General features: G+C 36.8%; 1 protein-coding gene across 7 annotated transcripts in view; it reads right to left on the bottom strand.

Moving 5' to 3' along the window:
- The window catches only part of MTDH (metadherin), a 62201-nt gene that overhangs the window by 24390 nt on the left and 12998 nt on the right, over positions 1-24813 (bottom strand). For 2 of the 7 annotated variants that reach the window (XR_003903074.1, XM_029923236.1), the window contains exons 2-8: positions 23284-23385; positions 9631-9715; positions 8719-8895; positions 7270-7335; positions 5390-5626; positions 2776-2865; positions 481-579 (exon numbers count right to left, since the gene is read on the bottom strand). Coding sequence is in view for 6 of the 7 variants with exons in the window: in XM_029923236.1 (XP_029779096.1) it covers positions 481-579; positions 2776-2865; positions 5390-5626; positions 7270-7335; positions 8719-8895; positions 9631-9715; positions 23284-23385 (856 nt within the window). In the remaining variant the exon portion in view is untranslated. The remainder of the gene's footprint in view (positions 1-480; positions 580-2775; positions 2866-5389; positions 5627-7269; positions 7336-8718; positions 8896-9630; positions 9716-23283; positions 23386-24813) is intronic. The other 5 variants (XM_029923238.1, XM_029923237.1, XM_029923241.1 and 2 more) reach the window with 5 other exon arrangements.

Raw genomic sequence — 24813 nt, 5'->3', positions numbered from 1 at the left:
AATCATGTTTCTTCCATTCCTCTTTCCTCTCTCTCTCTGTTTTTTAGAACTCTTGCCTTTAATCTTCCTAAGCTTCTACTGGGAATCAGGCTAAGAAAACACTTTTCTAATACAAAACTTGCGTACCTCACAAACTAAAAGCCACTCCTGCATATTATATTCACTCTATTATACTAATACTAGGAAAAGAACATTCATTTAAAACAAAAAATAGAAAAACTAGAAAAACTATGAAGCAACTATAAGAAAATGTCATGTTTAAATATTGCCTCAATCACAAAAAGTGAATTTAGTTTAAGTTCTACATTTATTCAATAATTAGCTTATAAGTAGTACACATTTGGTATTAAATTATATCACTATGACCTAAGGGGTAAAAATCAGAATTAAAATTAAAACCTAAAAGCATGAATTTAGGGTGCTAGAAAATTCTAAAAAAACAAAAGCAAAAGCAAAAGCATAATTTTTAAAAGGACATACTTAACCCAGACCATTCATCATCGATATAGGGTTGATTACGGCTAGCATCCCACTGATAATCAGAAGTGGTAGAATGAGAAACTGGCTCAGCAGTAGACCCTTAAATGAAAACGAATGCAATAAAATTAAAACTGGAATTTGCTAGTGATGTTTCATAACAATAGTTCTATACTTTGCACACGGAGACTAAATTATTTTTTATTTCCCCTAAAAGGAAAAAATCAGACATTAGAAAGAGTTAAATAAGGAAAAGTAGAATTGAGAGTAATTTCAGATTAAGCATAATAATCACTTGATCTAATTCACTGATTAGAACTATATTCTGTCCCTAGTTTTGTCTTTATAATACGTATTTTGTCTTTTATAATAGGTATTTCAAACTGAGTATCTCCAAATTTCAAGAAATCGAAAAAAGTTCTTTTTTTGTTCTTAATGAATAATAAAGCACAAAAGAAACCCTGAATGTTTCAGGGTACATCTATATCCTGAGAGCCCTGAAGGAGAGAACTAGAAAATGTCTGGGTTTGCTACAACCTTATGCCTAAGGAAAAATTAAAGACCTAGATGATTACCTAGAGAGGTGAGGCAGAGAGAAGCCAGAGGTAGGAGAGTTGTGCTGATGGTCTAGAGACCATGGTAAGTTCAAGTGTATTTAAAGAGAAACGACTACCATCGTCTAAGTTTCTTGTGTTTTTATTTTTGGGGGAGGAAGTAAGGAGAGAACGGGGTCACGGAGTCCTTAGAATCTGATGAAAGCTGTGATGGACTACTGTCCAGAACTTACACAAAAATCTGAATATAATTTTGGGGGCACTGAAATTCATGAATGCCAGGTGAAAAGCCCTTGTTCTTTAGCCATAAATCCATTATCCATCAGGGATATATATACCCCAGACCTTCTGAATCAGAATTTCTGTATGTACAGGAATGCTTGGGAGACTCTGATACTCCCTTAGGACTCAGAGCCACTGATAGAAAGAAATGGTTAAGACTTACATACACTCATGTCCTCTTATAAAAGTCCTTCCTAACTTACACATTTTCACTTGGTTACAGATTGTCTTAGTAGCCTTCCACTAACTTACCAGCCCATACCACTAATATAACAATAGCTTGATACGTGGTCAAATAGCCACATATTTTTAATATAAAATTTGACAGGTAGAATAACCCTATAAATCCATATATAATTAGTGTTATTAACTGCTTACAAGCACTAAAGTAACATTAGTGCTATTTCTTCAGCAGTCCATGCTGCTTTCTCTAAGTATATGAAGAGAATAGCATCTGTGTTGCACCAAGTCACCAAATGGAAGAGGCGATTAATTTGTATCTCTGGAACTGAAATGTAGTTTATGAGACCAGGGGTTGGTAAACTACAACTCATGGGGCAAATGTGAACACTCACTTTTTTGTGTGGCCCATGAGCCAGGACCAGTTTTTATATTTACAAATGGTTGGGGAAAAAAAATCAAAATAATAATATTTCAAAATCAGACACAGTCATCTGTTTATGCATCCACTCTGGCTGCCTTCCTGCCAAAATGTCAGAATTAAGTAGTTCCACAGAGACAGCATGGCCGACAAAGCCTAAAACATTTGTTATTGTGCCCTTTATGGAAAAAGAAATCTACCAACAGCTATTCTAGTGACTCCAGACACTGTGGAGCTCCATACTTAGTACACAGGGTCCATGAACTCCAATACGAACCAAATGTTACGAACTAAACATCTCCCACATTTATGTAGTATTTATTCAGTACATATGACTTCTACATGATTAATAAGAATCATATCCACTTAAGTATTTTTGAACTGGTAATAGTTTATTAGTGATACCATATTTTTTAAATCAACAGATACTCTAAGTAGAATTCTTATGTGATGGTCTACATAACTTGCAAGGTTTAGCTGTAAACTCATGATGAATAAATAGATAAAAGGGCCATAAAAATAAAAGGCAAGTAAAAGTATGGCAGAAATACAGTAGTAACAGAAAAGTATCATGACCCTGAAGGGAAGGCCTTCTATTTGTATTTTTGTCTGTGTGCCAAGGCACTTTCAGTTACGTTAGGCCACAGAACCTTCCTATCTCCCCTGCAGAAAGGAACCACTTGCAGATAAAAATGTAGGTCTTCCTTTCTCCCCCTTTAAGGCCTCTGCTATCTTATGTATCTATTAACTTATGTTGATAGCAGCACTTGACTTTGGGTTATTTTTCAAATAGCAAGAGCTAAAATGAATTTCAACAGAAATTTTTTTTGTTAACTAAATGAAAGACTAGTTTTCACATACCAGAAACAGCAGAGTTAAGTGTGAGAGATGCAAAAGAAGCAGAATTCTGTTCAGAGGTATTCATTCCCCTATCCACACTAGACCAAGCAGCTGTTAAAATAAAGAACGTCACTTGGAACCTTCAATTTGCAAAAGAAAAGTTGCAAGATATGTACAGATTTAAACTATGATAACAATACTTAAAGATAATCTTTGAAATTAGGACCACAATAAAGCAATAGCTACTCTTTACTAAATATCTATCATATATGCCAAACTCTTCATATCGACCATTTCTAATCCTTAAATAACCCCATTAGACAAAATTTCAGAGTAGTTAAGTGACTTGCTGACAGCTGGAAAACAGCAGAGCCATAACTGAAACTTAAGCTGACTTCCAAAGCCTATGTACACCTTTCTCTACTTTAGCCAGCTACCTTATTATTTAACGTTGGGTCGGGCACTGAACTTGGTACTTGACATTCATTACAGCCAATCCTCACAGCGACTTAAATATGAGGTTCATACGGTTAAAGAACTAGCCTAATTTCCATAAAAATCAGTATGTGTGAGAACAGGGATTCACACCAAATAGGTCTGTCTGAACTAATCCACATTCACTCCACTGTATACTGTACTACTGCCTCAACATTTTCAAGACTTTTCTTACTTATAAATATTTTAAGGCACATACATTTCCTTGAGGCCTGTCATACCAGTCTCTTCTTAGTGATTCACTACAAACTCAATTTAATATAGTTCCCTCTCAATTTCAACAAAAGTCCTACTTCATCTAGGTGGGAACTCGAATCTGCTGCTTAATTTTATCTGTAGCAACATTAAGTACCATCTAATTTATACCCTAATTATGAAAACGCTACATAGCTTTTATAACTGTACATATCTGAAAAGGCCATAATTTGTAACATTACTCAATAAACTTTACTGCCTTTTCCTAAATATGAAAGGATGCTTTACAACATAGACATTTATGCATTCTTCATGGTTGAAATGAGGCTGGGAATTCAGGGACCGACTGCTTCCAAACAAATTTGATACTTTTACACAATTTCTGGACTTTGTACAGGAGAAAGGAAGAACAAGCTTAAGAACAATTATCAGTAAATGATCTAGAGTTTGCTTCTTGGGGACATTAGTCAACATGAGTCTTTCTAGGCTTAAAACTGATGGGAAAAATTAACACAGGAAGAAACAGGCTTTTTTTCTACTTAAACACTAAAAACTCTGTAATGCCTACTGCTCTCCCAAATATAAGAAATAAAACTAACAAAAATATCTGCAACAAGCACAACAGAAAAAAGTGTATGTTTAATGCACAAGGAACTACAACTTGATTAAAAAAAAAAAAACAGTAAGAGGCCATTAGACAAATGGGCAAAGAACACAAATAGACAATTCATAAAAGAAACAGAAATGATCAAGAACGTTGTAAAACAGATTCAACCTCATTAGTGATTTTAAAAAGTTAACCGGAACAATGTATGAATTTTTTGTTTATCAAGTTAGAAAATATTTTTAAAGATAAGAATACCCAATCTTGGTCAGCACATAATAAATGGCACTCATACCAATGCTGACAATATAAATTGGAACTACTCTCTTAGAAAATACTTTGCTGATAGTCATAGAGCACTGTAAACATAATCCCTTTCACCCAATAACATCACTCCCAAGAATCTATCCTAAAGAGATAACCCCAAAACATACACAATGCAATATCATTTAAACAGTTAAAAAAAGGAAAAAATCCTCTTGATAATATGGTAGTGGAAAAATAATTTATATGCTATGCTTACACAATGTATTATAGGGTCTTCAAATAAAAATACTTAAAGGAAAATGTTTACGTTACAATATTAAGTGTTTGTGGGTACATAAAAATGAATATCCAATTCGGATTATGGAAAATAAAATATTGTACACAGGAAAAAAAAAAAGACCATTTAAGAAATTAAAAAAAAAAAAAGAGTGGTTGTCATTGTGTGGTGTGGTAACAGTGGGGTTTTCCTTCCTTTTTTTTTTTGCACTTTCCCATATTAAACATGGATTTTTTTCTCTCTCTTTCATACACACACACACACACACACACACACACACACACACAGGAATTAAGCAGCTTTATATTTGATGGCTTTCAACAAGAATAAGCTTCTCAACTACAGGTCTTTATCTTTAAAATCTAGGGAAAAAATCGTAAATAGGCATTTTGTAGACTGTAAAACAGTATTAAAATGGATGCTGTAAACTACTTCTATTTACCATTTTCATCTAAACTCAACAGCAGAACTGCTGAAGTTAATCAGAGTCTGCTCACACATCACACTCATCACTAAACATATATAACTACAGGCCTCAGCTACACTGACAATCAGATGTGATGAAAGCACGTGAGAACATGAGGGGGAGAGCAAGAAATACACAGGCTATTGGTTACTTTTTAGTTCCCACTTTGCTCCATGTAAAAAATCTGAGATGTGTTAATTATTATTATTATTTCTGTATGGCTTTACTAATTTTTCTACTCATGGAATTTCTTTTTCCATTCCTGGAAAATTCAAAATGTACCAGAAATAAGCAATTTTAAATAAACTTAAAATGCTCTAACACTTCTTACCAATGCCAGAAAATATTGAACGGTCACTCCAACTCCTTCCCCAGTCTTTTCCATTTGCATTAGCATCTCCAGTGTCTGGAGCCCAAGCAGATGGCTCATTTTTCCTCTTGCCCGCAGAAGCAGGGGAGACAGAGTTCCATTTCTCCTCCCCTGCACTGATCTGTGAGGAGAGTTTTACAGACTTTTCATTCCAGCCTCCTCCATTTACAGTGAGGTTTTCATTCAATCCTGAAGAAACTTAAAGAAAAGAAAAGAAGATTAAAAGCTAATACATGACTCCTTATTAAAACTGGGATATTTAAAAAAAAATTCTATGATTGCTTGGTTTATATTTATCACTCATTTACTGATTTTTTTTCTCCTACTGTCCTCCAAATCGTTTGAGCTTCAAAGATAAAATTGAAGACTTTTAAAAAGCACATGACCACCACAAATGACTTTTAGTTTAGTAACTAAGAGGAGGCTTGAACTTTCTATATTAATATATGTTTTCAATAGCAGAATGACTTGCTCAAAGAAAGTATAACAGAGCAAACAGGGAAACAACACATATTCTGGTATACTCTGCATACTCACCCACTAAAAATATGAAGATTTCTCCTTAGTTACATGTTTTTTCCTTAAATATTAACACACACACACAAACAATATATATAAGGCAGTGATTCCAAAACCTGGCTGTACATTAAAATCCATCAAAAATTTTCTTTTTTTAAATTTTTAGAAAATGCTTTTATTTTTGAGAGAAAAAGAGAGACAGAGCATGAGTGGGGGAGGGAGAGAGAGAGAGAGAGAGAGAGAGAGAGAGACAAGGAGACACAGAATCCAAAGCAGGCTCCAGGCTCTGAGCCACCAGCATAGAGACTAAAGTAGCACTCCAACTCACGAACCGTGAGATCATGACCTGAGCTGAAGTCAGATACCCGACTGACTGAGCCACTCAGGTGCCTCGAAAAATTTCTTAAAAGTAGATACTGGAGCCTCACCCTAACTAATTAAAATCAGAATCTCTAAAAGGTGCCTGGCTGGCTCAGGTCAGTAAAGAATGTGACTCTTAATCTTGAGGTTGTAAGTTTGAGCCCCACATTTGGCATAGAGATTACTTAAGAAAATTAAAAAAATCAAATCAAATCAGAATCTCTATGGGTGGAGCCCAGACATCAATATGTATGTGTGTGCATGTGTGTGTTGTCTCTGGAAGCTTCCTAAATGACTATAATGTGTAGCCAGGGTCGAGAACCATGGGAATGGAGGAAGCTGATGGAGTTAAAACAAGCCTGCAGGAAGAAGGTGCTTTGTCATTCTGAATTTACAATATACTACAACACTTTTAGTTTTTAGGTCAGGTATACCACTCTACTTAATTAAATCTTTATCATAAATGAGTAAATAAAATATATTTTCTAGTTGTGGAGCACTGGGTAATTTCAGACTGTAGTTCATTTATTGTAAAATATTTAATATTGTTAAAGAAGCAATTTACATGATAATAGGTGTTAAGGTTTTTTCCTTAATAAACAGAGGTAAAGTCTTTTATCCCATATATTAAAACCAAGCCCCGCCCCCATCCTTCTTTTGTCTATTGACTTACACAATGCAAGCAAGAATAAAAACTGTATACAAGCTATTACTAAAAGATTGCTTTTACATTGGGAGAGGGAGAAACAACTAGAACATACCAAAGACTTTTAGAAGTGGGAATGATTTTTCTTTTTATCCATTTTCCAAAATGTCTGGATTGTGATTATATTACTTTAGTAATTAAAAATCATTTCTAAGCCTTTTTTTTCCTTCTGTATCATTCATGTGAGGAAAGAGACATGTATATAAGTTTCTATTTTGATGGGCCTTCAATTTAAGTTACATGTAATTTCTCTCACCCTGAAGTGTAGAATCTCCTTTTCCAGACTTAAAGTTGCTAACTTGAACATTTAGATGAGAATCACCTGGTTGAAATAGAAATAAAATTTATTTAATACTAAACAGGCCACTATACCCATTAAATTAGGAATTAACACACAAGTTGATTTTCACTTATTTTTAATACAGTGCTTCTTTAAGTACTAAATTCTTACACGGGAAAAAAGTCAGTTTTACTCACAACATACAAGGCATGTCCTGAGGGAACTGAGTTCTTTAGTTACCATATTTTTAGTCAACTAATATGGCAATATAGGAGCTGGAAAACTGCTCAAATATATGTAGAGTCTGCTGTTCAATAATGGTTATCAAGATTCTTTTCAGAGGGAACTGGAGAACTGGGCTCTGTAATTGGATTCAACTTTGCCACCTCTCAACAATACCAGCTGCCTTTTCAATAATCCTGGAAGCAAACACATCCAACTTAAAAACACTGCCAGTATTTGGGACCAGGACTTAGGAAATATGGCAAGAGGTGCAAATACATGTTACAACAAAGATACTATTTTTCTGACACCAAAAAGCATGATGATCATAATGTATCAAAAAAATAGCATGACACAGGATTGTGCAGTGAGGAAGGCATGCACAAGACAGTGAAAAGGGGTCACCAACAGAAGTGGTAAAGCATAGCTAATATGTGATAGTGAAAACGCATAAATAGAAGTTGTTGCTACACCAACCTGCAGGTCATCAAGCAAAAAAAGTAAAAGTGGTCTAGAGACAAATGAGGGGTAGGGAGGTGATTTAATAAAAAGGTGAAGGAAGAAAAATCAATGCCCAATTGAACAGTATCACCCTGCAGACTGATGTCTCCAGGGCAAAAATGATGGCAATGTAAAGAGCTACTAAGAAGCCATCAATATTAGGTAGTCTGAGCATTTGAAATACTTGGGAAGACCATTAACTCCACAACCTCTGAAGTTCCAGTCCAGCTTTATCAAACACCAAAGCATTCTCAAAAAGTTGGGTGATAAGAAGTCCAAGACAGAGCCTGCACTATCCAGAACATGCTAGTTTCATCTCGGAATGAAAGCATTCAACATGCAGAATGGCAACAAATAATTCCACTTAATAAATGTCTTGTTCACTCTAAGAAATGGAGATGTAAGAGAGTTGGGGCAAAGCAATGCACACAAGAAAAAAAGGCAACATCATTTTCTCATGTGCCTCAAGGCAGAAAGGCAATTTTAATTTAATAAGCAATTCATTAGGCAGTATGTAATGAGTAACACTGCTGGTTATCAGGTAAACCAAAACGTGGTCCACAACGCTCTCACGAAGAAGGGTATATCAGCACAATGATGTAAGCAGTTCAAAATAGTCAAATTTTTGATGTAATGATATTTTGTACATCTGATTTAAAGGAGCTGAATTTGATGTATGACTCGTATATTCCACTAATATACCTTTATTCTTCTTGGAACCAACAGGAAATGATGCGGTTGTAAGTTGCTCGGTGGTAACTGTGATGGTATTTTCTATCCCAGGGATAGTTGAATCCAATGAACCAGAATCAGTCTGCACCTTATCACGTTTACGCTGTTGTCGTTTCTCTCTGTGACTAATTTTAGTTTCCCAGGCTCCTGACATAGCCCCAGAGAAAAAAGTGTTATTCAACGTTATTCAGTAAACGGGAAGAAAAAAGTTGCAGTTTTTTGGGGGGGATTGGGGGAAATGGGGCAGGACACATAAAATATCATGATAGTAAATTAAAAACCAAGAGTACAGATTATATTAATTTATCCTAAGAATTTATTCTAATATCAATATGTTGTTTTAGGCAGCTAAGTGCCATTATTATTTATTCTGGTAATTTTTTATCAACTCTGTCCTCTAGGATTTAGAAAAAATGATAAATGTTATCTTATGTGTTTTTTTATCTTGCCAGACAGAAGGGACAGGAGAATATTATAAATAATTACTAATAAATGCATTTATTTAGTGATCATAATAAAGGATTTACTCAAGAATTTTGTACACAACCTTCTAGGGGTACTGCATTTAAGAACGACAGGGAAAAAAATTCAAACTGTAGTTCTAAGAAACAAAGATAAAACAATTGCTCAGGATTTATCAGAAATTGAGCTAGACCCTCAATTTCAAAGTGGTTCCCTTCAGGAAAAGCACTATAGATCCTTAAATAATTTAGATAAAAAAGCGTTTTCTAACAGTGTCACAGATCTGTACATTAATATCTGTAGTTACTAAACAGAAAAGCTAGATACAAGATTAAGCGACACAAATGCAGCTTTTAAATACAGCACCTTGGTAAAACAGGGTTAAAAATGTTTCTACAGTCCTTTCACTTGCTCAAGTACCTTCATCAACTTCCTTTCCATCAGGGCGTGAACTGCTTTGCACTGCTTTAGCATCTGACTTTGATTTCTTCTTATTTTTCTTTGACTGAAAGTAAAATAGAATGTTACTTAATATTTCATTATGTTTTTGAAAAGGTAGGAGTCAGTAAAATGCATAATGAAATGTATGATGCTGACAATCAAAAAAATTTAATGTTTGATTAAAGAACTTAACATTAAATGGCGATAATAATACGAGGTTACCATTTATTGAATGGTTATTATGTGCTAAGTACTTTGTAGTCATTTTCTTTATTCCCTAAAAAAACTAACTAAAGAAGGTATTATTCTCATTTCACAGATGAGGAAATGCAGACTTACAGATGTTAAATATGAAACTGGCTATTTGGGGTTACATTAAGTTAGTAAATGGTAGAATCAAATTAGGAAATAGGTCTATCTGGCTTCAAAGTTTGTGCCTTTACAAACATGCTATCCTAACTTCCATCACAAAGCGATATACTATGGCATTTTTCAGAGCAATAGAATAAAATACTGCTAGTGTAGAGAAAGAAAATGATGCACTGATGAGTGTTTTTTTGGATTTTATAAAGCAGATTTGGAATACCCCACTGTATAACAAATTAGTGAGTCAACTGTACAAAGTAGATAATATTTTGTCAGTTTCAAAGCAATGTGAAAATACCTAGAATTTGCATATGGTAGATATTTAGTAATTCATGAAAGAAAAAATACCTGCACACATATAATAAGTAATGGGTATTCTGAAACAGCCTTCCAGTTCCCTTCTCCTAATATTATTTTCTCCTCTCAGAAGCTCATTAAAACTTTGTAAAGCCACGACTTCTACATTTAGATTAGTGCTTCCAGAGTACTAATAATATTCATGAAACAGCGATTTTACTTACATTCACTTTTTAAATTATTTGTTGAGATTGGCTATGTACGTCTTATTATCTTAAGTTTACCACCAATAGAAGGTTAGATCTTGATACTAAGTGTTTTTTAAGGGTAAAGCAGTAAATGATAGCTTGAGTAAGCAATAAATGACAGTTCTTAAGAGTGATTAAAAATTCTTTGACAACAGGAGTATATAAGAAATTATTCATAACAAATGTGTTATATTCCTTGTAGTTGATTTGTACTTCTTTTTCCATGTTCTGATGAACGCGCATCATGTTTCATGTACTGCTTTACTACACCTACCAAACCAGGCTCATGGCTATCTTCACAAAAATTGAGACATCATCTACATACCATAATGTTTATCCTTTTTTAAATGTTCCCAGTTACATTTTAACTGTTTTTTTAATTGACAGTTTACTACCAATGTTTATCCTTTTTAAAGTGTACATACAGTTCAGTGGTTTTTAGGATATTCAAGGTTGTACAACTATCACCATTTTCTAATTCCAGAACACTTTCATCATCCCAAAAAAGAAACCTGGTGCCTATTATTGTCCCCACCACCTTTTCCCACTGGCATCCACCACCAATCTACTTTGTCTCTCATACCCGCCCTTTAAAAAAAATTTTTTTTAATGTTTTATTTATTTTTGATAGAGAGAGAGAGAGACAGAGCATGAGAGGGGGAGGGGCAGAGAGAGAAGGAGACACAGAACCGGAAGCAGGCTCCAGGCCCCGAGCCAGCTGTCGGCACAGAGCCTGACGCGGGGCTCGAACCCACGAATGTGAGATCTGACCTGAGCTGAAGTCGGAGGCTTAACCAACTGAGCCACCCAGGAGCCCCTCTCATACCCACCCTTAAGACAACACATTGAGCATTTTTCAATTACAGCCTAAAGTAGAGGTCAGCAAACTTTTCCTATAAAGTATCAAATAAATATTTTAGGCTTTCCAGGGCATATATCATTCTATACATAGTGATCTTATAACCCTGCTGCTGTGGCATGGAAGTAGCCATATACAATATATAACTGAATGGGTGTGACTATATTTCAACAAAATTTTATTTACAAAAACAGGCATCTGGCTGGATCTGGGGGACCAGAGCCTGCCCACCCCTGGTCTAGAGCAGCACTGTACAACAGAAATATAATGCAAGCCATGTTTGTAATTTAAAGTTTTCTAGCATACAAATGTTAAAAAGTTAAAAAAGAAACAACAGGTAACATTAATTTTAATATATGTTAACTCAACATATCCAAAATACATTTCAAAATGTAATGAATATAAAAAGTTACTAATAGATAGGAGAAAGAATGCCAAGTATCCATATAAGTAGCTACCACATTGGACTATACAGACCTATAGGAAGTAACTAAAGTACCGCCATTTTACGGATACGAAAACTGAGGCCATAAGAGATTATATGAATTGCTTGAGATCACAGGGTTATTAAGTGGTAAAGCCAGAACTAAAATTCAGTTGTGACTCTACATCCTGCCCTTACAAATACTCTGCTATACTGTCTCTCTACATTTAACTCTAACCACAAATTTAATCATGCATTAGCTATGTGATTTTGGACTAAGTGCCTTTAAACCCCTTTCCCCAACTGCCATTTGGCACAAAAATTCTCAACCTCACATAAGGTTCTTTTAAAGATTAAAGAAGATGTGAAAGCAGACTATTAACTACAAAATAGTATACATCTGCATACATAAGACTTTTTAAAGGAGAGAAAGTATGAAGAAAGGATAGAACTTATATTCATACTGAAATATACTGTGATTTGTTACTAAAATGAAATCTGCAGGAAAATAAGAAAGACTGCCTTGATTTAGGTTTAGGTCTTGTTTGAGTTATGTAACTAACCAAAAATTAATGCTTATCCAGGTGCGACTTAATAACATACTTATAAAAAGCTTGAACATAAAGATGGGTTCATGCTACTATTTGCCGTAGCCGTCCTCTGGACACAAACGTCTTACAAACGTCTTATTTGCAGGTAGCTGCGCTACAGTTAACACTTGAAGGAAAACGCAAATACAAAGTTCTGGCTCCCTTGTTACCATAGATATTTCCTGCCATTCTTTGTCAGCCTCCACCATGGAGCTAGTTAATCTCTCCTGAATGACTGTCATGCAATCAAGATTTATTAAGTACCTACAATGTGCTAGACACACCCCCAAGATGTTTAGTTGTAAATTTTATACACATCCTACTACCGACAGTGTATAAATTTTAACACGTAACTATTCTCAGTGACAGCAATGACTGAACATGCTTCATTGTTTTTTTTTTTTCAGGTGTTTCTGAAAACAAGTTTTATTTGAATAAGGGCTTAAATACATTACATAACATTAAAACTGAAGGAAAAAATAAACCAAAAAACGAGTTGTTACTTCACGTGGCATTGGGCAGCTGCTGCTAGTAAGTTGTAAGCACTACGGCCGGCTACGTGACTCACACATCGGTTTGAAGTTTGTTCCCTTGTCAGAGGTTTAACTCGGATAGAAGGTTGGCCTCACATTCTGGAGTTCGGACATCAATTAGCTAAGGTTCTGTCTGGTCACGGAGACCTCGGTGACAAGTCAGATGTCATATCCCACCTCACTAGAGGGAAGGTGGCTGCTCTAAGCTGTGCCCACTCGGTCAGGTCGGAGACACCAGGGATCTTTGACTACCAAGGCCTCCCTGTGGCAGTGCAGCTGCCGTGGCTGTCCTCACCCCATCCTGTCCTCACCCCATCCTGTCCTCACCCCATCCTGTCCTCTCCGCTGCACCGCGGGCTGCTCGGGTTGTGACATTCTCTTAGGGCAGGGAACTCTGAAGAGGGAGAGCAGAGGAGCTTCTGGCCAGACACAGCCGGCTGCGATCTTGGGGCTCTGGGCTTGACCGAAACATCACATTACTGCTTGGTTTCAGGCCGGACACTGCCAGGCGCCTGCTGCTTGATCTCAGTTTAAATGAGGGACTTCAAGACTAGACAGCATGGCTCTTTTCAGTTTATTGCATGAAGGAGTTACACTAGTCCAAGGTAAAAGCAGACCCCAAATGGTTACATTATACAAGCTGTGAGGTTTTTAAACTTGTGACAAGGGACAGAAGGGAAATGCTACTCATTGCAAGGAAATCCTCACTTAAGCTTCAGTGAGCCAAAAGCACTTAAAACCCATGAACCTTCAGCTGGTCATCCTTAGCCAGTCCAATCTCTACCAGGAACTGGCATATGTTCTTGCGCTGGTCACCCTGCAGCTGAATTACTTCTCCATACTCTGGGTGCTCAATCACAGTACCACTGCAGGCAAATTTCTTCTTGAACGCCTTCACTAGTTTCTTTTTATCGTAATCATCAGCGATCCCTTGGACAGTAGTAAGGGTCTTCCTGCCATTTCTCTGTTGAATTCTTATATGGATATAATCCTCAGTGCCAGCAGGAAGCAGATCATCACCCTTACTTGCATCAGCAAAGGGCTGAGATCACGCCAGGGCTGAGATCACGTCAGACATGTCCTTGCTGGCAGTCCCCGAACGGGTCAGGCCTGGACGCCTGGCTTCCCCGGCGCCGGGGAAAGGCTGGGCCTCTTGCCCCCCCATTGTTTTTGAATAAGCTTCTGAATTCTTATATTTTAATACTTTAATACTCTGAATAACTATCATACTTGACAAAAGTACAGAGATTCATTTAAACGAAAGCCATGCTTACTAAAACATGACACTAATTTTTCAACCTCATCCTGTAAGTATGCAAAGGTTTTTGTGGAAATTTAACTAGTAAAGTTTAAACTTCCTCAACACCAACGGTTTCTACAACTGAATCTGATGGTTTAATTTTACTTTGGTATTTTTAACAAATTGATTCACTAAAAAGACTTAAAAGGTGTTTTTTTTTTTTAAACTGATTGTATTACTATCACTTATGCTATCACTTATTTAGATCTTTCTAATTAACCCAGTCAGGTTTCAAAATAATTCCATGAGGCAGATGCTATTATTTCCACTTTACAGATGAGAAAAGGAGGCACAGAATGATTAACTAACCAACTCCAAATCACATTAATTATTAAGTGTCAGAGCTGGGATTTGATAAGCACGCTCCAAAATCAGGGCTGCTATGCTATTTTCCTGTTAGGAAACTGCTCCCAAGCTGTTAAATTGTGCAGACATGAGAATTTTCAAAACCAACAGACAAATTTATTTTAGAGAGAGAGAGAGCATGAGTGGGGGAGAGCGGGAGAGAGAGAGAAGGAAAATTTTAAGCAGGCTCTAGGCTCAGTGTGAAGCTCAAGGTGGGGCTTGATCCCACAACCCTGGGATCTAACCTGAAGGTTAGAAATGGATGCTATGATACTTTGGTCTGCAGATAAATGGCTAGTGTGTAAGATTTTCCACTAAGTCATGGCAGAAACTATTCTATTTTCTGAGATTTTTGTTCTATTTTCATTGTGTCAAAACTTTTTTTCTTTTTTGTAATGGTGACAGTGGTTTTAAAAATGTATGTACCTGACAAAACTAAAAGCTGTTAGTTAGTTAAATTCATTTTGAAAACTTTAAGCAACTGCCACTTGAAAAGTCTGAAAACTAAGGCTTTTGTATCAATTTCATCCACCTTTTGCCTAAACAAATATGGCAAATCCCTATTTTATATTGCTCCACATTTAGCACTATTTATTTTTCTCACTTGTCTCAAACATATAGATGAGCAAGGCATAGTTAAATGGCAAAGGATGGATGGTCCAAAGAGCTATTATTTACATTTCTTGGAACTGTCTATACCAACAGGTCTTAATCTTAGTCACTTGGTGACACAATTTAAGGATGAGATTAATTACAAAAAGTGTCACAAACCCTTTTAAAAGTAGGGAGAGTTGGAACTGATTTTCCTGCTTTTTGGGGGCGGTGGTGGTGTAATTTAAACTAGGGCCAGATTATTCCACTCACTGCTATTCTGACACATTTCCTGGATGCAAGGAAGGAGTAGGATTGGAGACGTAGGGATTACCCACAACTTGTACTTTACCTCTGCTTATCCTGATTAGCTGTATTTTCTTTCACTGCATTTGCCACCCCCTAACATTAGAGGACATATCTGCTTGTTTTTAGCCATCCCTTTCCCCACTTTATCCTGTTTTATCAATTGCTATATTCCTAGTGCCTAGAATAATACATCTTCCAGACAGAAGTTATTTGATTAATATTTGCTTACTAAGTAAAAGAGCCTGGAAATGAAGTGCATGGCCCTGTCTGCCAAACTCTCAATGTCCCCCAAACAAAACCTCTGATCCATTATGTAAGCCATTAAATTACGTAAGTACATTTGGTGTGAGCTCATGAATTATGGTACACCACCAAGTGGCATGGCTCTCAACCCCGAATCTTAAAAAATTTACAAGAAATCTTTCTTAAGAATTCTTTTTATCTAGTTGCAAACTCTTTCCCAGATACAGTTCTCAAATTTCCAACAGCTTAATAAATTAATTCCACTTGGAGATTCCATTTTTTACTTCAATCTTAGGAAACTTAAAACCAAATTCATTTTCTTACTCTATTTCAATCTCCTCTTGCCACTCCCACTTGCCTCATACAACTACAGCATCATGGGAAAATGATGGGTCGGGGGAGAAGTCCTGATTCTGGGCTCATTTCTGCTATTTGTCAGGAGCTTCCCTCCCCCCCGGCTCCCCCACAGAGAGACAGAGAGACAGCGTGAGCACAGGAGGGTCAGAGAGAGGGGGAGAAACAGAATCCAAAGATAGGCTCCAGGCTCTGAGCTAGCTGTCAGCACAGAGCCTGATGTGGGGCTCCAACCCACGAACCGTTGAGATCATGACCTGAGCTGAAGCAGGACACTCAACCGGCTGAGCCACCCAGGCACCCCTGTCAGGAGTTTAGACAGAAAAGTCTAGGGGGCAGAAATGAGGTTTCTCTGATAAGATATTCCCTCTTTGATAGGAAACTACTGTGTTTACCTTAAAAGGGGACACTGAAAACTAATTCCTTGGATGGGAACCCAAGAATCATGAAAGCTATAGATTCTATGGCACAAGGAGCCCAAAAGGTCGAGTCCAAGACCTACATAATTAGAGTCAAAGCATTCCAGATAATGAAATATTTTAATGATTACAAAAGATTATATTAGAAGTTTAGAGGCATCTGGGTGGTTCAGTCAGTTAAGCATCCGACTTTGGCTCAGGTCATGACCTCACGGGTTCATGGGTTTGAGCCCAGCATCGGGCTCTGTGCTAACAGCTAACTCAGACCCTGGAGCCTGCTTCAGATTGTGTCTCCCTCTTTCTCTGCCCCTCCCCTGCTCACGCTGTCTCTCTCTCCCTCTCTCTCTCTCTCAAAAATAAATAAAACTTAAAAAAAAAGTTTTTGACGTTTAAAAGAGGCATTCAGCAACAAAAGACTAGACAATAAATATTCTATGCTTTGCAGACTATAAGGCCTCTGTTGCAACCACTCAACTTTTGTAGTATAAAAACAGCCACAGACAATAAATAAGTGTGGTTGCATTCCAGTACTTTCAAAAATAGATATGGCCAATGGTCATGGTTTGCCAATCCCCAATTTCAGACCATTGTTTCTAAGACGTATTATGGAAGGTAAAACACAAATGTAAGTTCACTGGGCATGCAGGTGTTCTCTGTTTTGCTAAGAGCTGCTATACCGTACAGTTGTTTAAAATCTATGATGCCTTGGAATAAGATTGACTACAGTCTTCTAAACACTGATCACTTACAGAGTAGTGGTTCTCAAACTTCTTGGTTACAGGATACTCTTAAAACAGACCAAGGATGTCAAAGAGGCTTTGTTTACATGGGTTGTATCTATTGGTATCTAACATATTATAAACTTAAACTAAGATGATATTTAATATATTAATTTATTTCAAAATATAATTACATATAATAATTATACCTATATAAATAACTGTATTTTCCAAAACAGACAAACAAAAAGTATTTTAGTGAAAAGTGTGGTTGGTATGTTTTACATCGTGCAAATATCTTTTTTTTTTCATTTTTAAAATTTATTCATTTTTGAGAGACAGAGAAACAAAGTATGAGCAGGGGAGGGGCAGAGAGAGAGGGAGACACAGAATCTGAAGCAGGCTCTAGGCTCTGAGCTGTCAGCACAGAGCCCTGTGTAGGGCCTGAACTCACGAACCATGAGATCATGATCTGAGCTCAAGTCAGACACTTAACCAACTGAGCCACCCAGGTGCCCCATTTTTGCAAACATCTTTAATGTCTGGCTTCATAAAAGACAGCGGGATTTGTATACCTCCTTTTGTACTTAAATTTACTGTGATACATTATTTAAAGAATATGAAGAAAATCTGGCTTCATATATATAGATATATCATTGGAAAAATGATTTTTAAGACTTTTTAAAGAATGTTTACTTATTTTGGGGAGAATACAAGTAGGGAAGGGGCATAGAGAGAGGATCTGAAGCCAGCCCTGTGCTGACATACTGAAAGCAGTGAGGCTGATGTGGGGGTTCAAACTCACGGACCATGAGATCATGACCTGAGCTGAAGTCACATACTCAACCGAGCCACCCACGTGACCCGGATTTTTTTTTTTTGAGAGTGTGTGCACGAGAGTAAGGGAGAGGTGGTGGGGGGAACAGAGAGAGAGAGAGAGAGAGAGAGGAGGGACGGAGCCCAAGCATGCTCCAAGCTCAGCATGGACCCCATGACTCTGGGATCATGACCTGAACTGAAATCAAAAGCTGGATGCTCAACTGACTGAGCCACCAGGGGCCCCGGGTAAAAGGATTGTTTTAATAGATTTTTTTGAAGCTTTTCTAGATAATTGTGACATCCTTTGATATTACATCAAAGATTAGTGGTTGACAGGGGCTAGGGGTAAGAAGAAAAGGGGGAAATGGGGAGTGACTGGTAGTGGGCACACGATTTCTATCTGGGCAGAGGAAAATGTTCAAAAACTAGGCTGTGGTGAGAGCTATACAATTCTGCAATACAACTAAAATCACACATTTAGTGAAATAAATTTTGTGGCATACCTCAAAATAAAGCTGTTTAGCAAAAAAAAAAAAAAAAAAAAAAAAGAAAAGAAAGAAAGAAAAAGAAAACCAATGTGTGTGGGCTTAGAGAGGGTGAGGGGTAGGAACAGAGATCCAAGTCACAGGCAGGGCCTTTAGGTTATGTTTAAGACTGTGGAGTAAGAGCAATGGGAAGCTGCAAAGAACTTCAGGGAGAGGAAGGAAAAAATATATGCTGAAACTTGTCAAATGGGAGTTTCATAAAAATTGTTGCAACATGGACTCTGAAAGCGCATCAATGAACTTTCCATACTCTATTGCTTTGCCCTGTGCATTTAATGAAACTTTCACACTTGCCTGATTTTGTAACACGCCAAGTACTGGTCATTTGGAAAACCCTGGTTCAGTGAGTTACACACATCTTCTAAAATGTTAAACTATTCCACTGTATACAGTACTTTTAAAAAGTACAGTACTTGGGGCGCCGGGGTGGCTCAGTCAGTTGAGCGTCTGGCTTCGGCTCAGGTCACGATCTCACAGTTCGTGGGTTCGAGGCCCACGTCGGGCTTTGGGCTGACAGCTAGCTCAGAGACTGAAGCCTGCTTCGGAGTCTGTGTCTCCCTCTCTCTCTGCCCCTCCCCTGCTCGTGCTGTCTCTGTCTCTCAAGAATTAAAAAAAAAAAATTAAAAATCACACTTGTTAATATCACAACTGATCTCATCAGAAATTCTTTAGGGGCGCCTGGGTGGCTCAGTCAGTTAAGCCTCCGGCTTTGGCTCAGGTCCGATCTCACGTTCGTGGGTTTGAGCCCCGCGTCGGGCTCTGTGCTGACAGCTAGCTCAGAGCCTGGAGCCTGCTTCTAGTTTTGTGTCTCCTTCTCTCTCTGCCCCTCCCCCTTTCATGCTCTGTCTCTCTCTGTATCAAAAATAAATAATAAAAAAAACATTAAAAAAGAAATTCTTTAAGCACAGGGATGCTGTCAAACTCATGATGGCAGATACAAATTTTCCAAATTTCCAATTTTCACTCAGAAACAAATCATTGTATCATTCGCAACAAATACTATGTGCTGTTTTCCTTGAAGTGACAGGATCATCTTGATTATTTTTGAGAAAATGTCTGCAAACACCCGGTCTAAATAACCACTGGCTATCTACTAGCTCTTCTTTCAAGTAAAAACAGTAACATGAAATAAGTGGCTGGTCTAGGTTGCAACTCATTTGTACAAGTGTTTTTCCTCAAGACAACCACTGTTCTTAGTTACACAGCACACTGTATGTTTACTCCCATCTCATCATACAAAATAATTAAAAAGCATGTGTTCAGAGGTCAAGATCTAATAAAATTAATAATGATAATTTTTATAGCTTCATTAAGAATACTTACTCTTAAGTGAAACTAGCATTTTTCTTTTTTAAAACTATGAGCAGATTGCACAAAGAATACAGCTCCTAGGGGTTTGGTGTCACTGTCATGAGCTGAGCTAGGGAGTCTGCAGTTTTACCTGCTATTGCTCTTGTACCATTCATGCAAATACCAACACAGCGAAAAAGGCTAATGTCTTAATTACTATGAAGATGGTTTTATCTCCTGGGGCCCAACAAATGGGTCCCTGGGGCCAGGGGTCCACAAACCACACTTGGGAGGACAGCTGCCTCCGAGAAACGGAGGAAGCATTAGTAACTAGGTATGTGATCTTGGGCAATCCACTAAGCTCTTTAATGAGCTGTATTTTAAAAAATGATAGTACTCCTCTCCTTCCTCAACCAAGACTTATTCAACAGGGTTAAAAGAGGTGCACATATTTTGTATTACATAGTAACATAATGAATGATATTAGTATTTCAGTAGGACACCAATGACTTCATTCTGAACATAACAAACATAAATTTGATGGTGACCAAATTTTATATATTTTTGTTTCTGTTGTTTTTCTAACGATCTTTATACTCCCATTTTAATTCAGACCCACATAATCGTTGATACAAGCCTGACTTGTATCTAGAGCTTTCCATCAAGTATGTCTGAATATCTTCTTTTGTTTCAGATGAATAATGTCTGATTGTGTCCATTTGTTTCTCTCACTTGCCAGAATTGGCCTCCCCTCTTCTAGTTACTAAAATACCATCCCTACCCCTAAGAGTCCAATTAAGTCAATTCTTTCTGGCCACTCAAATTGGATAATCTTACTCCTCTGGAATATCTGGCACTCAGAGCCTTATTACCCGATTTCTTCTCCTGTGCTTGCCTTTCCTTAACTAGACTGCAATCTTTCTGAGGGTAAGTACATCTTCCATTCTTCTTATTCTCTTCAGCATCTAATAGCACAATGCAGTCAGCCAGCTAATGGTCATAGGTCTATTCTACTAGAGACCAGTATCAAAGAAGTACTCACCGTCACAGCCAAATAAAGACCTAGAACACTATGGTAGTTTACCTTGCTTTATAGCCCCAAGATGTATAACTCTTATCATATATGGTTTTTTAGACAATGTTTTACTTCTTTGAGTTTATTACTCAAGTGACAGGGCAAGGTATTCACAATCACAGCTTAGAGTGCTTAGAGGAAAACAGATATACAATGATGTATATATTAAGGTACATGTAGATCAAAGAGAAGTCTTTACAAAGAAAGTAATAAAAAGCCTTAAAACACATATTTACAACACACAAAAACAGTGCAATAGCATAAAAAATAAACTGAAATGAAGTCTCTTGGACTAAACCAAGTTAAAAAGCATAAATTTAAGATGCAGACAGCAAAACAAACAAAAACAACAAAAAACAAAACTAGCCATGAGTTGTAGCATTTACTATTATGCAAAAAGTCAAATCAAATAGGCAGCAAACCAAAGGCAGAAGCTTTGTTCTGAAAAACCAACAGCAACTGAAAGGAGGCAGTACTGTCAAGTGATTAAAAAGTGTATGGGTTTTGGCACCAGAATGAGGTGGATTCAAATTCTAGTTCAGAAACTGTGAACTGAATAAAACTGCAAAATCTCTCAATGCTGAGAGCCCTTATCTGTACAATGGGGCTGTTACTATCTGCTGCTAGAGTTTATGAAAGGATCAGAAATAATACACAGCAGTAAAAAACACAGACTTTGAAGTCAGATGGGTCTGGGTTAGAACTGACTACTTCTAATAGCTTAGATATCTTATGCCTTAGGTTTCTTATTTGTGAGACAGGTACAACACCACCTCCTCGGTGCTCTTGTGAGGATAAATATAACATGGCTAAACATTCTATAAGGTCTTAAAAGTAAACCCGACAGGTACTTCATCCCTACAAGATACATGTACATATATTCGTACATATACACATACCTCACGTTGCACAGTGCCTGTCATTTTATAGATATTTAACACATGTCAATTACTATAATTATTTCCTATCATAAGAAATGTCAGAATGATTATAAACTCTAAACTGTGGTTTTTACATCCTCCTACACGCAATCTATATATGGTTAACCAATCAGAGATGAATGGCAGTTCATCAATTTTTATTCCAATTATAAATGTTTCAGGATAATTCAGGGAGTGGAAGCAAGAGCAAGCATAAAATGGTCACCAGTAAAAAGAAAACCCAGAAACAAGAAAATATTATAGGGAAGAAGTACAAAGCCATATTAGAATATAAACTATTTACACTGTAAATTTACAATCCTGAAATTGTATGCTTACTTGTTAATACAAGTCATTTCTTAGTTTTCTGCCAAAGGGAAAATCAGGCATAAATTTAACTCTTTCCCACAACTATCTTTCATTTTAAACCATCCTACCTACAGCCATGTTGGCCTTAGACCAGTTTTAATGAGTTACAGGGGGAGAGTTGATCTTGCAATTCTTCAGTGACATTTTAAAAACTGAAGCATTAAGGAAAGTGTAGCAGTGACTTCATACGACTGTTCTGCAGGACCGGAAGTGTTGCATTCTGGCTTCTAGAAACCACTTATCTACCTCTCGTTATTTTTTGGTCTGTTTTCCTTTGTTAAAAAGGAGTTATGCATGTATAGGGCTTTAAAGGGAGGGGGGGAGGGCATAAGTATTAAATGTATCAAAAGGGCTTAAATGAAAAGTGTCTCTCCCACAGCAGGACAGCCCATTGTTAACAGTTCCTTTTACATTTTGTCTACTTACAAACTAAATTAAGTCAAATAAAAAATGGGTCAGTTCCAACACTGAAAACAGGAATGTACCATTGATGGGGTATGACAGATTGTCTTATCTGAAAACTTAAGAGTGCACACAACATCCTCTTTTGTTAAACAAACTCAAATTGTCTAATAAGTAGATAATTATGTCTCCATCAGGACAGAAATCTATTTCAACACTTAATATCACAGAACAATTTCGGTAAGCTTTTTATGTCAGAAGTGTACTACTGACAAAGATAAAATAATTCTGTTTTCAAATAAGAGGGTGTTACATACCTGGAAGAATCTTACTCATATAAAAGACGTCCAAGTCATACACTGTTTTGACAAAGGGAATATTTAATAATGCTATAAATGGTTTAAAAATATTGGTGATATATCCTTCCTTTTAAAAGTAACAAAACAAAACAACTTAAGTCTTCACCACCCATCTGCTATCATAAATTCATATTTCCAGTTGTCCTTAATTTGGAGGGATATACATAAAATTTTGTGAAACAGAAAAATATCATTTTTATATGTCACTCTCTTTATTAGGAGACTTGCATATAATTTCATGTGTTCCCAAACTTACCTTTTCATTTTTTTTATCGGTCTCCAAGGGCTGCTTTGCTGTGATACCTCGAGGAGTTCGGACAACTTCCTCGTCAGCCACTTCAACTGTCCGCCCATTTGGCTGCACAGGCAACAAAAAAGAATCTTGTTACCAAACTGCTTGGAGGGTCAAGTCAAAGACTTATACTCAAGAAACAGCATATACTACAATCAAATGCTACCAACTGACCCAAATTAGTAGGTTTCTGTACAGCCATTTTATCTAAGACTTGATGGACTACTATCTCTAATAACTGTGTTTTGTATATAATAATGAATCTATAAATAAAATTCTGTACCACAAATAAATTTTCTGAACTTACCCAGGTATCAGTTCCTCCAACAAAAATTAATGGAATGAAAGCAGGAAAATGGGGAACTAAACTGTATTTACACTCTAACCACCAATTATTTGTGTAATTTCAAAACGTTACACTCATTATCTTTGAGTCTTATTTCTACATATATAGAATTATAGATCTGGACTATTCAAAAGTCGCTAAACTTTTTCCATAAAGGGACAGGAAATATTTTAGGTGTTGTGGGCCATATCATCTCTGCTGCAACTACAAAACAGTGCAATTTTGTACAAAAGCAGCCACAAATGAATAAATTAGTGAGTATGGCTATAATCTCTTGAACTTCATTTACAAAACACTGGTAGAGGGCCAGATTTGGTCCATTGTCCATTGTTTGTTGGTCTCTGTAATAGATTATCTCTAACACCTCTCATAATTCTATTATCTAATGGTTCTACTGTTCTTGGATTAAAAATTTACCAGTCCACCGCTACAGCTTAAAAAGGTTACCTCAGCTTGAACATTCTGAAAATAAAGCAATATGAGCAAAATTAAGTTTGTGAATTACAAGTCTGGCTTTTAATCAGAATCACTAGTTTTGGCGGTTAAACCCCCTCCCCCCCCCAAAAAAAAACAACTGCTAAGGTCTATCACCAGAAATGTATTTGGATTCAGGAGTTTGAAGAATGGGGTCCCGGTGTCTGTGTTCTAACCTCTTCTTTCTGGGTCCTACTATTTCTTTTCACTTGCTTATTCTCCTATTCCAATAATTCAATGAGTTAGTACATTAATGCACTGGTTTTAGCTGCTTTACTTCCAGTTCTTTCAGACAGACTTCTACCAGATTACTCATTACAGAACCATACTCAAGAAAACAATATGAATGCTCAAGTTTCTATAATGTGACTTTACCAGAGTTTGTTCAAAATTATCAGGAATATACAGTTAGAGAAACATACCATTAATATTCTAAAACCTGATTTGTAGGCATCTCAAAGATTTATGGCAGAAAAGCCAAAACAAAAGCTGTCTTTTAGCTGATGAAAATCCTAATTAATCCCAATTTAATCTGCTGGCTCCTAATCAACTTGTTAAAATCCGATGCCAAAACCAGACTCCCTCACTCTTGATTTGGTTTTCTTTCTCCTGTGCTGGTCTGTCACTCTCACGAGCTTCCCTGTGTATGTATATTTTGGGGGTGGGGGGATAGT

This window comes from Suricata suricatta, chromosome 15, assembly GCF_006229205.1.
Source record: "Suricata suricatta isolate VVHF042 chromosome 15, meerkat_22Aug2017_6uvM2_HiC, whole genome shotgun sequence".
NCBI classification, from domain to species: domain Eukaryota; kingdom Metazoa; phylum Chordata; class Mammalia; order Carnivora; family Herpestidae; genus Suricata; species Suricata suricatta.
The sequence above is the reverse complement of the archived record's forward strand: the minus strand, read 5'-3'. Positions and strand labels throughout refer to the sequence as shown.